General features: G+C 32.5%; 1 protein-coding gene across 1 annotated transcript in view; it reads right to left on the bottom strand.

Moving 5' to 3' along the window:
- The window catches only part of LOC106688341 (neuronal growth regulator 1), a gene marked incomplete at its 5' end in the record, with an annotated part of 208226 nt that overhangs the window by 56209 nt on the left and 133552 nt on the right, over positions 1-18465 (bottom strand). The window contains 1 exon segment of the mRNA XM_067046270.1: positions 8739-8916. Coding sequence (XP_066902371.1) covers positions 8739-8916 — 178 coding nt within the window.

Below are 18465 nucleotides of genomic sequence, written 5' to 3'. Positions count from 1 at the left end.
TGGGGTGTAGGGGGAGGGGTCAAAGCGACCTAATTACCCACTGAATAATAAATGAAGCATTATTTATTCTCTCGTGTATGGTACACCTTTTGATAGCTCTCGTAGTTGCCTCTCTTTCCTCACCAAGGGGTAGCGCTCTTGATGCTGTGTCACTAATGTAGTAGGTATATATTAAAATACCTTATTCAATTAAATATTCAAAATAGTTTAAATAATCAAATTTTAAAATATAACTCTTTAGTAAATTAAATACAAATATGAATATATAAAATTTATCTGTACTCACCAGAGAGGTCCCATAACTCTACTCTCCTTAAAAGTAAAAGTGAAACCTAGAAAGCTTCGCCTATGAAAACACTTTTACGCTGAGGTTAATAGGAATATCCACCATCGTAATATAAACTGAAACAAAGGGGAGCCAATGATTTACTCGTATTCTTTCCCCACTCATTAGCCACGCTCCTGAAGGATACATAAGATCCGCCTTTTTGGCATCACCTTTTCTGCTAGTTTATTCCTTCTACTATACTTCTATCTTTCCCCTACAATTTGACCTAACTATTTTAGATGAGCCTAAGCTTTAATATATGTTATTGTTTTTACTAAAATAGTACATAAGCTTAATTTGTTTTAGAAATATGAACCTGATGACCATAAGTTTCAAAAACATTCAACATAATTACGTTTTTGGAAGTGAAGGTGACAACCTTGTTTTAAAAAATTTTAAACGGTTATTTTCATAATGAAGTATCAGCTCAAAAATTAGATTTATGTATTAGTTTTATCCTTTACAGTTCACTCAAATGTATATTTATATATTTATATTTATTTAGCAAAACCTTAGATTGAGAAATTTAATTAAATCTTATTTAACTTTTAAAATTTTCCATTTTTTTTTACCATAATATTACTATTTTAAAGGTGTTTTTGGCATTTTTTATATCTTTACCAAACCTTATACCTGAATATTTTTATGATTTGTCTGTTAACTAACAAGGGTATTTTGGTTCTAAATTAATTAGTTTAAATTCACGAGGACCATAAATATAAAACGTGTTTTGTACAAGATTCAATTCTGATTAGTCTTTTAATCCTAGGACATTTTCCTTTGATATTGCCACATATCTAATATGTTAAAGCCTAGATTCAGCCTAAATTTTAAACCACTTTAAAACTAAAGAACGTTTTGATTTTATTATGTTTTATAAAATCACAACACAATCAAATATCTGAGATCTCTAACTTTTCATTTTTATTATTTTCATTATATTAATATAATATGTGATTTTGCAAGTATATGCCAAACTACTGTTTACTTGAAACTTTGGATGTTTATCCACCCAAATAGTCAATTCACTAAGCGAAGCCCATCTGGCCTTAGAGTAAGAGAAAAAACTTCAGTGCCCTCTCTCCCAGTTGACCGCTTTAGTTAATGATCAGTGACTGGAGAGATGGTAGCCCAGCTCTGGACTGAATTGATAATCCTTGCTCCGGGTTAATGGACTCTGTCCACTGGCAAAGTCTGCTAAGAACCTTATGTGGTAGGTCAGGTTAAAAACATCACTAATGTTAGATTAGTTACAAAAATATCTACTGGAGACCAGAAACATAAGATCAATGTTTTGTAATTAAACCTTTTATGTAATGAGAATTTAATATATTATTTCTGTTTACAAAATATATATGTAAATTTAAAGACACTATGATAGGCTTACAATAAATAATAATAATTATATAAATAAAAAAATATAATATTTGTTTATGGCCTTTTTTTTTCATTGGCCTTCCATTTTTATTATATCATTTCTAAAATAAAAGAAATGATAACTTGTATAAAAATAATTAATAATATTATTTTTATATACATAAATGTCGTGTGCTTGTATGGACCTTGTCTGAGGGACAATATTAACTCTTTCTGGATTTAAAATCGTATCTCGATACAGACTGATAAGTCTAGTACGAATTTTTGGAAGTATATCTATCTTTTAGGTGTACAATGTACTCACCCACCGAAACAGAGGTCATGAACTTAACTAGCTATTTGTTTAAAATATGCACAAACAAATAATAGAACAGAAATCCAGTTAATACAATAATTATTATTATTTATTATGATGAATATTGGGTGGGGCAAGGAGCTTTTAACAGTAGATCAATTCCTTTCCACCAAAAATGCTAAGTTGGTTCGAAGATGTGGTGTTGTTAAGGTGAATCTAATATTTATTTAATATATATACATATATATATATATATATATTTATAACTTAAATATCAGTGACAGCAAAATGTTAAAAAAAGCGAAAAAGGAATAAGATCTAACACGCTTGGTCTGCTGTAAAATACTAGCTTTATTGGGTTCGGTACATCTCTTTATATACATTCGATCAGCTGATTCCCTCAGTCAACTGACATCGAAATAACAGCTAACTCAGACCGTAACTTCTCCCCACCAGTTTACGAACAATCCTAGTAAACTAATATTATACAATATAATAAAATAGAAAACAAAAACAATTAAGAAAAACATTTTACAATAAAAATCAATTCCTATATACATATAATTGGAAGAACTCAAAAGCTTCATGAAATAATTGCTATATACATAATTTAAACCTAAGAATGACATTAAATAATTTTTTATACAATACATAAATACGCTAAAATGAACAAAAAAACAATATTTACAAAAGTCTAAATAAATCTTAAAACAAAAAACAATTAATAGAATTACATTAATATCCCATCCTGTCTGTGACCTTTAAATTGTCCCGCGCCACCCTCCTAGTTTTTTCCTTTTCCATTCTTTCTCGTGCCTTGTCCCATAACATTCTTCGAGCAACATGGTTGTTGTGTATCTCCTCACTGTCTACTGCTGTGCCCTTATAGTCTCTTATGGTTCCAATTCTACGGAGTTCCATAGCGTATCTCATCAGATTCAGGCAGAGAATTCGACCTTGCCACGACAGAAATGAAGGTCATGGATGTAACATGGCATCTCAACACACCAGGGCACCCCATGAGCAGAGTGGCTTCACGGTACGTTGAGTGACCATCTTCGCTTATATCAGATCGACAAAGGATTGGAACCGTATGTAGCAATATAATCATTCCGTACACACCATTACGGGGTTCATACCATTTGAGATCCTATTTGGGCTTCGGGGACACCGGCGGGACTATAAGAGCATGGCAGTAGACGGTGAGGAGATACACAACAACCATGTTGCTCGAAGAATGTTATGGGAGAAGACACGAGGAAGAATGGAAAAGAAAAAAAACTAGAAGGGTGGCGCGGGAGAATTTAAAGGTCACAGACAGGATGGGAGCGATCAAGATCGGGACGATCGTATACAGAAAGTTGTGGTCTAACATGGGTAAGGAGATTCGAGGGTCAATTCAGGGTGATAATTATTAGGCAACACAATATTGTTACTCTAGAAAGTATTAAAGAACCTAAAAAGAGGAGAACTGTCCATATTGAAGAGTTAAAATTTCCTGCAATAACAATTTAAAAACTGGAGTGTTCTCATATTCTCATATACAACTACAACATTTTATCACAGAAGGATTGGATATTAATGTAATTCTATTAATTGTTTTTTGTTTTAAGATTTATTTAGACTTTTGTAAATATTGTTTTTTGCTCATTTTAGCGTATTTATGTATTTTATAAAAAATTATTTAATGTCATTCTTAGGTTTAAATTATGTATATAGCAATTATTTCAGGGAGATTTTGAGTTCTACCAACTATATGTATATAGGAATTGATTTGTATTGTAAAAAGTTTTTCTTAATTGTTTTTGTTTTCCATGTTGTATAATCTATATTGTATAATATTGGTTTACGAGGATTGTTCGTAAACTGGTGGGGAGGAAGTTACGGTCTGAATTTGCTGTTACTTCGATGTCAGCTGACTGAGGGAATCAGCTGATCGAATGTATATAAAGAGATGTACCGAACCCAATAAAGCTAATATTTTACAGCAGACCTAGCGTGTTAGATCTTTTTCCTTCTTCTCTTTTTTTAACATTTTGCTGTCACTGATACATAAGTCATTAATATATATTAAATAAATATTTGATTCAGCTTAACAACACCACATTTTCGAACCAACTTAGCTTTTTGGGGGGAAAGGAATTGATCTTTTTTATCTACTGTTAAAAGCCCCTTGCCCCGACAATATTTATGAGAATAAATAATAAAAATTATTGTATTAACTGGATTTCTGCTCTATTATTTGTTTGTGCAAATTTTATATCAGTAACTGAAGGGTAAAAGACTGTCCAGTTTCTCTGGATTTGAAGTAGAACGGTTAACAGATGATGACATTTGAACAAATGTGTACTAATCATTTTTCCTGAAGCTAGTAAACTAGTGATAATGATAAATATATCTGTGTGAATAAATAGTAATAAAACTTAGTTAGTGAAAAAAACAGCGTCCATTACTTCATGTAAAAAGACACTATTATAAAAAATCTAAGGCAAAAGTTTGTTAGGAATAAAAATAATTTAGACCAATTCTATCGGCATTATGAGGAAATAACTTGACCGTAGCTGTTTAGTAAATAGCTAAAACACTCAAAGTCTAACACGATAAAAGCTCTCAGTGTCCAATATCAGTAAAAAGGAATTGGCTCTTGAGGTTTCTAGGGTCTCCGAGGGTCGTCTGGAATGTTTTCCGCTCGCTGGACCACATTTCTTTAGATACCTGATGTGTTCTAACCAGTTTGCTCAAATACCAACGACCAGTCCTTTACTAATCGCTTTAAGCCCTCCCATAACCCAATTTGTTTCATCTTAACTACCTTTCATTTACCTCTAAGTTCTTCGCCATTATAAATGAATAATAGTAGTATTTATTAAATGTAGATTTACGAAAAAAATTGCCCAATGTTAGCACTCGAAGCATAACTCACTCTGTTTTTTCAATTTCAGATTTAACAGTCTTAAAGTTTCCTCTTCCCGTTTTAAGCTGATATTTCAAAAGCGATATAGGACCGTAGCTCCCTTGTGGTCTTAGTGAAAGCCAGGTATCCTAGCTACTAGACCATACCGGACACAACTATACAAGCCCCCAACTAGTATGTTACCAATGTGAAACCGCCTTCAGCGGACCCTGTAACTCATCTTATACGGCAAACAAAGTCAGTATGTAATCTGTATATATACTATGTATTATCATATATTTGTAATTGTAATTATATGTAAATAAAGAGTATTTGAAAATGAAAAAAAAGTGGTCTTAGTGGGGCGGTTACGGTGGGGAAGGATGGCCTATTTTTGGTGTTATGATCACTTGTGAGATTGTGACATGTCATACATTTTTATAAATAATATGAACCAAATGTAATATATCATTAATGTTAATCGAAATTCACGCAAAGTTGTACCGGCATTGATATACCCGAGCTTTGCATTTTATTATTTTTTATGTATTTGAATATTGGTTTAACGGTTATGAAAATTAATAAATGGTGTAGTTATTATGCTTTAAAAACCAGTAATTAAAGGATATTTAAGTAAGGTTGAACAGGAAAGCCTTACGTTAAACAATTTTTGATGCTTATTCACATGAAGAATTGAAAAATAGATTTTCGGTTCTACTAACTTCAGATGCAGGATATTTCTGACACACTGGGGTTATCTGTAGGTTACTATCCTATTCAAATCATGGTGGGGAGCATGTTTTCATTTCGTGGGACCACCACAGAAATAAAAGTCGACTCCCAGCCTCGATTCGAACCGGCGCCTGAAGAATAAAGATCCAGTCAAGGTTATCTGTTTAACTCGCTTGGCTAAGAACGAACTAAGAGACAGAACGTGAACAATTAAAGCAACTTGAGTTCTGCACCAAACGTGTAAAAACAACAAAATATTTGTAAAATTATTCGTATACAAGCTTACAATACTCAAGTTTCCCTAGCTCTACGTGTGTTGTAGATTGGCTCTTTCATATATAGTGGATATAATCTACTTTGCACCTTTAGGGGTTTGCGGAAGTTGAAAGGTTATTGTTACAGAGCAAATCAATAGTAGTAAAATACACAAGGGAGATGACGATAAAAGAAGGAAGATATAATTCCGGGGTGAAAATTTCATCAGAAAAATAATCATGGTTTTTCTGTTTTCCTTTCTTCTCCTGTTATTCTCTGTTAAACTCATGTCTCAGATTTTTATTCCCATATTATACATATTAAAGTATAAAAGTAAGTGCAATCATAAAATTGTTTAAATTCTATACTTGATCAAGAAGCAAAAATCTGTTTCTTAGCCGAACATAGTAAAAATTTAACCTCATCTTTTTTTTTAGTTAACATTTCTTCAGTAAACCTGCCATCTTATTTGGTCCTTAGCCTTCCGGTGTATATGTTTGTCATCTGTTTTTTTTTTTTAATTTTTAACATCGTTTATTACCTAATGACTGCCTTAGTTTCATTTAATAATGTTACTCTTACCCCTGTCGAACAGATCCGTTCCCTTGGACTACATCTGGACTAACGATTAACCTGGAATCCTGAAACAAGACTGAAAAGACAGGAAACTGCACGTAGATTTTGACTATTACAGCACTTACTAGACAAACGGTCTAAACTTCCAACACATTAAAAAAGACTGATCTACATGACTGTAATAAGGCCAATCTGGACATATGGAGTTGAGCTTTAGAGTTCCACTAAACCTTTGAATCCATGAACAATCCAAAATCCTTCGAAAAATCCTCCATGCTCCTTACTTAGTCACAAATAAAATCATACATATAGACCTTAATGATCCCTACGTAACCAATCTAGCCCAAACCAGATATCGCTCATTCCATTATAAACTCCCTAACTACTCAAACCCCCTAGTTTCTAAACTTGCATCCTCTTCCATTCCTGACAATCCTTCGAGGTGTCTGAAAAGAAGATAGCCATGATACCTGCTAATGTAAAATGTCATTATTAGTGCTACCAATGGGCAGTTTCTCTACACGCCTGTAACACTCCATTTTAATTAAGATCATATTTCATGAATGTATTATATAATATACAGTTGTAAATAAAAGGAAAGATATTAAAAAAAAACTTCATTTATCTTCTATTTTATTTTCTACTATTATTATTATTTTCTAACTTTAGTAATTTGAAATAAGTGCAAAATAATTTCTATTCAATTAAAATATGTTCTGAATTTCGATTTATTTTGGTTTAGCTCTACCTTCATTTCTGGGAGTGGGTAGCTCATTAGTAAGACACTGTGCTACAAACTCCAACCCATAACCCGCGTTCGAATCCGACTACGCAGATAATTAGCTTCTGTTTCACTGCAACCCTATGGATTCGGGAGCATTTCGTGGTTCATTCAACCTCAAAAATTGAGTAAACGTCTGGCGGCCGAGCGTGATTCTAACTAAATAACCTCCTTGCGCAACCATTGGTCAAGTAACATTTCTTTACATACTACTGCACACCTCACCCTTCAAAAGAAGGCCATCCTTCCCCGCCTGACCCCCTCTCTGGTCAGAGACGTCTGAGGAACAACGGTCCTATATCGCCTTAGACTTAAAAAAAAATTATGACTTTTAATTTTGATTAAAATTTTTGCAAGCAAGAAATTAATATTCATAAATATGTTGAGTAAGCGAAACTTGAATCTTTGGATATTTTACAACCCTTTATGGGTTGTGGTTGTACAGATTTAATTTTTTTTTAACTTCTATCTTTAGGGAAAATGTATATTATGTTAGAAAAACGAAACATCAGCCTCTTCAAAGTATTTTCAAACAAAAATATATTTTTAATTATTATTTTACTCATACAAGTGATTATTTTCTTCGGTGGAGACACTCCACAAATTGCACTAGATATCGATTCCAATTTGAGAAAGTGGTGCAGCGCCTCTCTACGTATCTATAAACTGCTCCAATTTTTACTTGTGTTTTTTTTTTTCAAAATACAATAAGGACGTGTTGTACATACAAAACATACAGGAGATCATAACACAAAAAAGGCAATCCGTCCCGGCCAGACCCGCCCCACTAAGACCCCAAGCGAGCTATGGTCCTATATCGCTTTTAAAATATTTTCTTAAAACGTGAAGAGAAAATTTCAAGTTAGTTTAATCTAGCAATATTTAAAAAGCGCCTGAAAGTGGAAAACGGCGTGATGTATATATATATTTTTTTACTCCAGTATGTGGGTCAAAAATGTTGATTATTGAATCTTTCAAAATGTGATAGAAAGAAGCTCTTTCATCCGATGTGTGAAGTAAGTAAGGGTTTAACTGTTTAACGATAGACCGATTAATGTTTATTTGACTCGTACGTAAAGCTTCTATTACCCCCGCCATTTTATCCCCGGATCTCGGATAACAGTTTAATTTGGGTAATGACTTTTTCGCGGTTATAAACAACAACGATTGGCTCATTGATCGAAATTGGTTTAAGTTTATTTCTATGAAAAACAGACTACATTTTTAAGTTTTTCTTTAATTTTTTTTTTTAATGGAAAATATACTTGATTTTACTTAAAACGTTGTCAATGCACAATAGAAAAGAATCATTGAGATAAGGTAATTACAGTCATCTAATTAAATTCAGTCAAAAAAGCGAAACAGACGAGAGACTTTTGAGGTATAATTCTATTCATCAAATTACTTTGAAATATGGAAATGTGTTAAAATTAATATGATTCTAACTTCATCACTAACAGTCATAAAAGAGTCGTAGAGTAACATAACGATGAGCTCTGACCTGATGCCTCCCCTGGTAGTGTCGTAGTTGAGTATAGTAGAGTTGTGCCTCCAGAGGATGAACTGAGTGGGCTGGGGCACCCTCACTATGAGGCAGCGCAGCTCGATCGTGCTTCCCGAGTTGTAGAACTTGTTCTTGATCGGTATGTCCCGTTCGTCCTTTATCTCAAGTTCAGGCACTGAAAAAAAATAAGCAAATAGATTTTAGCATTATCATCTGTATTCTGGAAATTCTAAAAATAATTAGATTATAAAAAAAAGTTATAATAAGGATAGTTCTAAAGCCATGAATTCATTTTACTTCTCTACACAATTTTTTTTCCAACGAATGAAATTGCACACCACTACATTTTTGAATGACTATTTGAACCTTTGTTTTTTGTTAATGAAGTAAATATAAGATCTAATGCCTTACGATGATAGAGGACTGTTTGCCTCATAAGCGACTCTTGACAGTAAACGCCATTTAAAATATTATTTGTGGAGCGATTTAGATTGTTTTTCAATCCTAATTGTAGTAATAGATTTTGTCAGTTTTTGTTTGTCTGGGATCGAGATGGCTTTGCTTATAGTCACCAAGGCGTACCGCTGTGTTTTTACATGAGGCTATGCAAATACTGAGTGGAAGTGGCACCTCTCGACCTCCTGTAGGAAGAAATGATGTAGTATCAATTGAAAAGAGAGGGCTTAGCAGGTCTACTGGTTAATCTTTAGGTGAGGATTTATCTTAAGGAAATATTTCCCAACCGTTCGATCACCTAGGGAAGCGAATCGGTCCTCTGGGACAACTGGCTCTCACAAATCCTCACGGAGCATTGGGAATTTCGAACTAATATTGGCCCTTAACGTCCAAGTTTTTCTGTTCCAGAGAGTACTGAGCACATCATCGTGGACTATACTCCCTTAAAACTTTACGTGCCAGATTGCTGATTATAACCAGACTCTATGCCCTTACAGAAGACGATTTACCTCAGCTAGTAACTGAAGAAAACTATCCGTATTAAACAGAATTTGATTGAGAACTATTGCTGGGCCAGCCCATTTCAATCTTGGTCAGAAAAAAAGACCAGCCACTGGAAGGCCAACGGACGGACGATTGAACCATGTAGACGGAAATTGCATATCACAAATTTTATTGTAAAAATTTTAAATTGTTTTATTAGCAACAGTTCGATACTATAAATACATGTGTAACATCGAAATTCTGCTGCATTGCTCAAAAGTTAGGGAAAGGTGAAAATAAATAATTGTAGATTTTGTTATTTCAATATTTATAGCCTATTTATTTATTTTTTCAGGAGCTATTCTGATCACTATTATCTATGTCACAATGTATCAAGATCCTCAACACGCGCTACACTATCAGATCATGCCATACCACATATATCCGTCTTAAGAACAACCTTCAGAACGTCTGATCCACTGATATATTATGTTTTCTATTTTTTTTTTTTTTGCTATTGTCCTAGTTAAAGAATTAGGCATATAAAATCAATCACAAAAAGTATGAAAAAATAAACGATAAAATTAATACATGAGTAAATATCGATGCAGGTAAAATATTTTATGTTTCGACTACAGTCAAATTAATATTAGCAAAATCACTGGATCAGTTGAAAAACAAGGTAATAAAAATCTATATCACCAGAACTCGCCAGGGGTTCAGTAATGAGGTACTGGTTTTTCAACAATGGAGTGAAATAAATTGATAAGTTCATAATCTCGCTCAACCATCAGATTTTTCCCAATTTAATAGGCACATTTAATGCGGCTGGGTCGAGCCCAAAATAAACATCTTCCTCACCCATATTCGAACCCGAATCCTTGGAGTTAGTAGTGCAGCGCCTTTACTCACTGGGCTACTCTTGCCCCCACAATATATATAATAAATGTCCTATTACAAAATAACCTATTACAAAAGTAATTTGATGAATGTTTTCTGTATTTTTGACGAATTATCCCCATGTGAAACTCCACTAATTGCAATGCATGTCCAGTGATAAATGCTTACATTGCAACTAGTTACATGGGCACTAAGCTTCGAGGCTTAAAGGACTGATTACAGAGGCACTGTTCGCTACAGAACATGGCCACTGACATTTACTGGGACTACTGGCCTTCTAGATAATTTACATTGAGGACATTAGATTTACAGTTGAGGACACCCAGCCTGTTGAACCATGTCACGTCAGCACCTTGCCAGTTGGCTTTAAACATCCCAATTACGTGCTTGTTTACGAGCTTCACTTGACATCGTGTAATTTGAATCGCATTCACACACGCACTCGAATAATAAATAAAAAAAAACACATTTATATATGAAAGGGAATAATTCAAACCATTGTCTACAACAATCTTTGGAAATATTAGACCAATTTACATGCCATTTTTTTTTCACAGTGTTCACTGTAGCTACAGCAAGGGTTAAAAATACTGAAATCTCCAATTTTTCCAGTAAATATGGTATTATTATGATTTATTATAGAACCCTAAACCACTACCAAGTTTTGTTTAGATTAGTCGAGCTGTGAAGTGACCATAATTGTGATTGTTCTATCGCAAATTTTGAGTGAAAATAATCAATCTATTTTTTCGATTTAAAAACAAATTTTGTAAAAATGCAAAATGTAAAAACATTAACTTTATGTCAGTTCTTGAAAATGGACGATTAATCGAAACGAATGGACCAATAACCAGCGAGCGTTAATGACCAGGTATTTATTTATATATTTTTTTTTTTTTTTTTTTTCGGCCAAGACTCCCATTGGAGTTCTATACTGCCTAACCATGGTTGAGGGTCAAAGTTCTTCATTTTGTGGGACCGCCACTCAATGTAAAAAAGTCAACGTTCCAGGCCGGATTCGAACCGGCACCGCCAATAGACATTAATCAAATTGGTAAGACTGTGTCTTAACCACTGAGCTATGGGCGGCCCAAATGACCAGGTAGTTAAACGCCCTTTCAAAACAAACATACGAATTGACTGGCTTTTCCTATGGCTAATTATCATGAATTTTATTATTTTTTAAACCATTTATTGTAATTTACCGCTGTAAGTTAAATAGATATGATAAATAATTTATTTAATTATTGATTCAATGAAATATAATAATGTAGAGATATAAGTAGAGAAGATGTTGAGGGATTCGGTCAGGAAAAAAACACAAATAAACAAAAACATATTTATTCCAGCCGACGTTTCTACCTGAGTTTCAGGTCTTCAACAGGAAGCTTGCGACAGAGATTCTGGTAAGACTCAGTTTACCACAGAACCTGCCGCAAGCTCCCTGATGAAGACATGAAACTCAGGTCGAAAGGTCGGCTAGAATAAATATGTTTTTGTTTATTTGTGTTGTTGTTTTTTTGCTGACTGCACCCCCCCCCCCGCCCCCTTCCCCCCTCACCAAATCAACGCCCACCAACATCTAACCCCCCCTATTAATTTTTTTTTTTTTTTTTTTTTTTCTGGCTGCCCCCCCCCCCCCCGACCATCTTCTCCACATAATAATGTTTGATTAATTTTAATTAAATATATTAATTGATATCAAACTTTCAATTAATTTATATACATCTCCCAATCTAGCATTATTGAAGCATTTCCAGGTCTCTTAGTCAATTAATAAACTAGAGTAATATTGTCGGAAGGTGCGTACACACGTGGGCGACAAATGATAACAATTGTTTTCTTTTTGGGCTTCTCATTAAATTCTAAGCAATTATATGATTATGCCAATACTTTATGGTAGAATTTTCTGACAAAAGGATCGTTGAACTTGTTTCAATTGATCTGACACATTATTAAGTTCCAAATGGCGAGAGTATTCTTAGTGTTCTTTGGAAGTTATAAACTCCAATCGAACAAAGGAATTTAATCAAGACCTCCTAATTATGACCGTCACCTCTTTTGAGGGATGAGAATGATAATTAATCGTAAGTCCAAATTAAAAGAAGAGAAATAATATTTGTACGGAGAACGCTTTTGATAATTTTGTCACAACGTAATTGATTACGGCCATTTAATTTTAATATTCTGGAAGTATACGCTGACAATTTAAAATTATTGATTCTATTTCCTACCTCCTAAGGCCAAAATACTACGATTATCTAAGTAATAATTCATTCACGGCTCACTAATATATAGGTACCCGTTTCAAACTTTTTTTTCCTACGCCCTAGGGAATGGGCTATTACGCCATTTTCCCTCTCGCAGTCCAATACAATTTTACTGTTCCTCTTAGTCGGTCCATTTTAAACTATCAAGGTCCATTGAGTTGTTTGTAACTACGTTTTAGTTCGTGTAATGGCTAGGTCTTTATAATTAATAACTACATGGTTGTTAAGAATATATATATAGTTAAGTAAAATGATTCACGAATTGCTAAAAGAACCACAGTGTTTTTGTTTAAATCGGTCTTTTCAAAAAACACTTGTGGTGGGAAAAAACGTAGCTTAAGCTTAAGTAAAACTTAATTTTGAACTTGATCAATGAAGTAAATTAATTATTTTAATATGAAAATTGAGTTTTTGAATTTTAAGGTTCAGATATTTAATAATAGTAAGTAATTGTAATGTAATGTAACTTGTGATTGTAATTGTTAATTTGTAACTTTCTCACTTTGTAATTATATATAACTTTCTCACTTTGTTAATATGTCAATTGTTATCTACTAACTTTGTGAACTCAGTGTAAATAGCCCTAGTGGTCAAAACACTTAAATAAATAAATAAATAAAACATCTATCCAGAATCCTGCCATCAACGGTTTGGCCTATGGACGTTAATGAAATCATCAAGCATTAGTACATGCCAGTTTTCATTTATACTTTTTAAATTTCTTATTTAAATTTAGAGTTAAAATGAATATTTCAACGTATCATGTTTTATATTTAATCTACTGAGATTAATAATTGAAAGAATTGCATCTTATTAACTAAATCGCATGCTGCATACCGATGATAAGAATTATCGTTTAGTAAATTAAAGACATTTACTTTATATTCAGGTATTAATATTTTTATTTAAAAATTTATTTTGAGTTAGTTTATTATGTTTACATATTCCTTAATACATAAAGAATTTAATACTCATTTTTGAACAATCCCCTTGAATATGATTATCTTAGGACAGGATTCCTACAGACCTATTAGTCTTCTTCCAGTCTGTTCCACAATATTTTTTGACAAAACATATTACCCAACCACCAATTTGGATTTCCCAAATTACGTTCTACAACACAACAACTACACACGGTCACGGACATCATTTCTTCTGCTTTTGAACTAAAACAATATCCTTCTGGAGCATTGAATGTGACTCAGGAGTTTGATAGGGTATGGCACCAAGGCCATCTTTTCAAACTCCAGCCAATTCACCCAAGCACCTACTATTTAATTTTACAATCATTCCTACATAACCGCTTCTTTTTTGTCTGATAAAGCAAAGAGAACTCCTCAATGAAACCAATATTTGCAGGTGTCCCTCAAGGTTCTATCCTGGGCCCACTAACTGCGACGTACGCCGACGACGCTGATATCATTTCGAGAAACACAGACCCTTTACAGGCCACACTAACACTACAACATAGTCTTAACAATATACAGCCATGGGGCACACGATGGAAAATTAAGATACACAATGACAAGTCACAATTACTCTACAAAACAAGAACTTGTCCTTCAGTTTATATTTAAAATCACCCTATACCACAAAAAAAAACAACAAAAAAAACACTGTAACTTATTTAAGACTGTAACCTATAACAGAAGGTAGACATGGGGCCCTCACGTCAAAACAAAATGTAAAACGATGAATTTCCGACTGAGAAAATTATATTCTACACTACACAGGAGTTCTAAATAATCCCTCAGACAGAAAATTAACGTATACAATTACTTACAAAAAAACATATGGACATACGCCTGCCAAATTTATAAATCTGCAAAAAAAGACACAGATTCAGATAATACAAAATTTTCAATCATAATTTTTAAGACTGGCATCGAACTCACCATTCTACTTTTCAAACGAGACCATTCACACCTAGCTATGCATTCCAACTATAACGGACCACATTCAAATGACTTACAAACGCTTTCCCAACACGCCACATGGATATTTCAACAAATTTATACGACAGATGGCAACACATGCCACTCCTGACGTCTACGCCTAGTTACTGAAGAGGAGTTAGATGCGGGACCTCCTAGTGTAATAAAATAATTTACTTAACGTCAGGAGAATGCACCATTGGGTGCTGTCTCTCTCATGCCAACTCATTTGCTGGTTGTAAAGTACATTTACAGAAGCAAATAAAAAAAAATATAAAAATAAGAAGAAGAAATATTTTAATTAAGTTTAAACCTTCCTTCCTTTGTTTTTTTTTTGTTATAAGTTTAATATCTTTAAGTATAACGTATTCATTACTACATTTTAGAAAAAATATCCTCTCGATACTTGCCTGGGTTAATATCAGTAATATTAAACTTAACGTTATTTAAGACAAAAGGAAGAATATTCTAGGGTTAGCTAAAGAAACTGCTTTCCTGATCTCCGACCCCTCGAGCACTGACCGGGGAAATTAATTGGATTGTTAAGTTTGATTTAGTACAAAACTCCATTTTGCAAGTTACTTTAAACTTCAAAAAACATTATACTTCCACAGCAATATCGAGCAAATTTCCTGTTCTAAGATAATCATATTCAAGGAGATTGTTTAAAAGTGAATATTAATTTCGGAGAAATTCATAAACATAGTAAATCATCTCAAAACAAATATTTTGGGAAAAATATTTCCACCTGAATATAAATTTAATGACTTTAAAAAAAATACTAAACAATAATCTTTTTTTTAGTGTATGGCACCCGATTAAGTTAATAAGGTACTAATCTTTCAATTATTAATCTCTGTAGATTAAAATATAAAACATAGGACATTAAAATATTTATTTTAACACTGAATTTGAATACGAAATTAAAATTTTTTTTAAATAAATTAAAATTGGCACGTGTTTGATGATTTCATGAATGATTCTCTGCTTCAGTAACTTAGTATGAAGACTCAATAGGTGCATCTATACATTTGCCGAACCATGGAAAATTTGATCATGCGCAAGCTTTGATTGGCTGTTACAAGTTGATCAAAATCGTTTGACTCCTGTTGATATGGAAGAAAGGTACCTATCTTAATGACTAAGGTTATTACCTTTAAACAAAAAAAAAAAAATTGGTATGAGCACTTATTAATTTATTCTTTAAAACCTAAAAAATTCATAAAATCGAAAATATTTAGGCGGGAATATCTATTAAGCAAAGTATTAACGAACATACCTCCAAAGAATTTTTTTCATGTTTTAAGAAAATTAATTCATATATTTGGTTAGGATACTTGACCCTGAAACATTCTTAAAGAATCATGATTTTTTATTATAAATAAGACACATTCGTTAAATAATTGATGTTGAAGATAAAATTTGCTTTCAGTGCTATCGATAAGTTGTTTTTAGTCTTAAATTTCCTTCAATAAATTTACTTCTATCCTTTGTTGAAATGGAATTATAATTAAAGAAGCCAGATTTATCTGTAGATATATAGGCAATGTAATATGTCATCCCTCATAAGGAGGGATAATTTTGCTTATTATCTATATCCACCCAAAATTTACAAATAGCTGTATGATTTAAAAGCTTAATTTCTTAAACATCATTTAATGATCCAATGATATCTTGCTAAAGGCAGTCGATATTTTTGGGTTAAGCAGAAAGATGCGAGATTCTTGAATATCCTAATTGATCATTACTAAAAATATAATATAAAATATAGCTTATTTTTTAAAATGATTTGTATATGATTCCGTCGGTTATGTCCAATTGCTGTGGACTACAACTTTACTAGAGTTTTAAAAAAGTCCAAAACAAAAACAAAATCAACCAAACATGAACTACAAAGGACATTATGTATGTATTTTTTTAAACAATTTAGCATTGCTACTCATTTTAGGTTTTTTGTTTACCAAATGGTCTACATTAGTGTTTCCCAAACTTTTTTCGTCCTACCGCCCCCTTTTCAGAGAAAAATATTACTTAGCACCCCTTAGAAATTAATTTTAATTGTAATTAGTAGAAAATAACTGTAACTAATCTTTCTACCTTATTCGTAAAATATAGTAAAGAAAGGTGTAAATTAGAAACATTGAACTTTGAAATTATGAAATTATTTTATAAATTATTTCTTTATTTTACTCTTTCCCCTTATTTTCTCCACTTTTATCCATTTTCCTTACCCGCGTTATAAGTTTTGTACACTATACTTATAATTTGCCTCTTTATCATCTATTATTTTTACATATATTTTCTTCCTCTCAATTTTCATTTTCTTTTCATATTTAAATTTTAAATTAATAATAACTTATATGTTCATACTTCTTTGCATTATATAACTTTATTTTTATTTCATTTCCTTAAGTAAGTTATTGTACCCGCTTTTTCAATTATCTATGTATACATTTTATTTCCCGCTTCTCTCATCACTTCATTTTATTAATTCTATTTTGTAAAATTATTCATTGTATGTGTAAAATTATTCTGTTTATACTTTCTTTTTATATTTTTTTATTTTTCTATACTTACTGTGGTTGTTATCTTGTTTTGTTTTTAGCCCTGAAGAAGGCTAGAAACTCTAGCCGAAACGTCGGCACATTAAAATTAGTTAATCATACTTATTTGTGTTTTTCATTGACCGCACCCCCAACCATCTTCTCCGCATTTATCATCCACGGTCAACTATCTCTCATAATTATGAAACTATTTATTGAAGTTAGAGTAGAATGTAATGCAATAAAAGTTAAAACATTCGAAATCATCTTTATTAGAACGATGGACCTGGTGTGCTGCTACCAATTTAGTAATTCTCGGCTCTATTTTCGTCAGTAGTAATCAGAACCGAGATTGACTATTTCCAATTGTGTCTTTTTTTTTGTTAATTAATTAGTTACCGCACTGAACCCACGTTCCACTAAATATGATGAAGGAAGTGCAATTACGAACTTTTGAATTACAGACCAAATGTCTAAATAAGCCATAGGGATCTCTTTTTCCAGCCAGAATTGTTGTAGTCACTTTTGAATCCACACAATAAATCTTCAACATCTTGAGCTATTTCATCAATTCTTCTTTGCACTGTATAATTGCTTAACCAAATTTTCTTTATAATCTGCTTCTTTATCAGATGCTTGTCCGTATTACTTCACTTGTAGCCGGTATAATTAGTTCTCCAACAATATAATGATGTTTTCCAATTTTGGCTCTGATTAACGAAATATTGTAAGAAGCAAACAAGCCATCTTGCGTGGTTGCGATTAAAAAGAGTTTTACCACTGTCGGTTGTTTGATAAATTTTTCTTTTAGTATTCTAAAACAAGATAAATCCTTATCTTTTATATCACAATGAATTTTAGTCAAATGTTCTTATAGTCTGGAAGGCTTCATAGCTTCGTTTGATAAAACGTTCTGGCAAATCAGGGACATTGGTAATGTACTGTTTACAGGCACCTCAATAAAGCCATATTTCAAACATTTGATATTATTTATAATCTTTAAATTTCTTTCTTGAGACTGGTAATTGTTTACTAAATAATTCAAAAACACTATCCAAAATTATAGTCTCAAAACATTTATTTCATTCACACGTCCAACGTTTCGGCCAATTCGGCCATCTTCAGGGACAATCTATTA

Source organism: Halyomorpha halys, unplaced genomic scaffold (assembly GCF_000696795.3).
Source record: "Halyomorpha halys isolate HHAL.00 unplaced genomic scaffold, Hhal_1.1 Scaffold1106.1, whole genome shotgun sequence".
In the NCBI taxonomy this organism is placed as follows: domain Eukaryota; kingdom Metazoa; phylum Arthropoda; class Insecta; order Hemiptera; family Pentatomidae; genus Halyomorpha; species Halyomorpha halys.
This window is presented reverse-complemented; position numbering and strand designations above follow the sequence as displayed.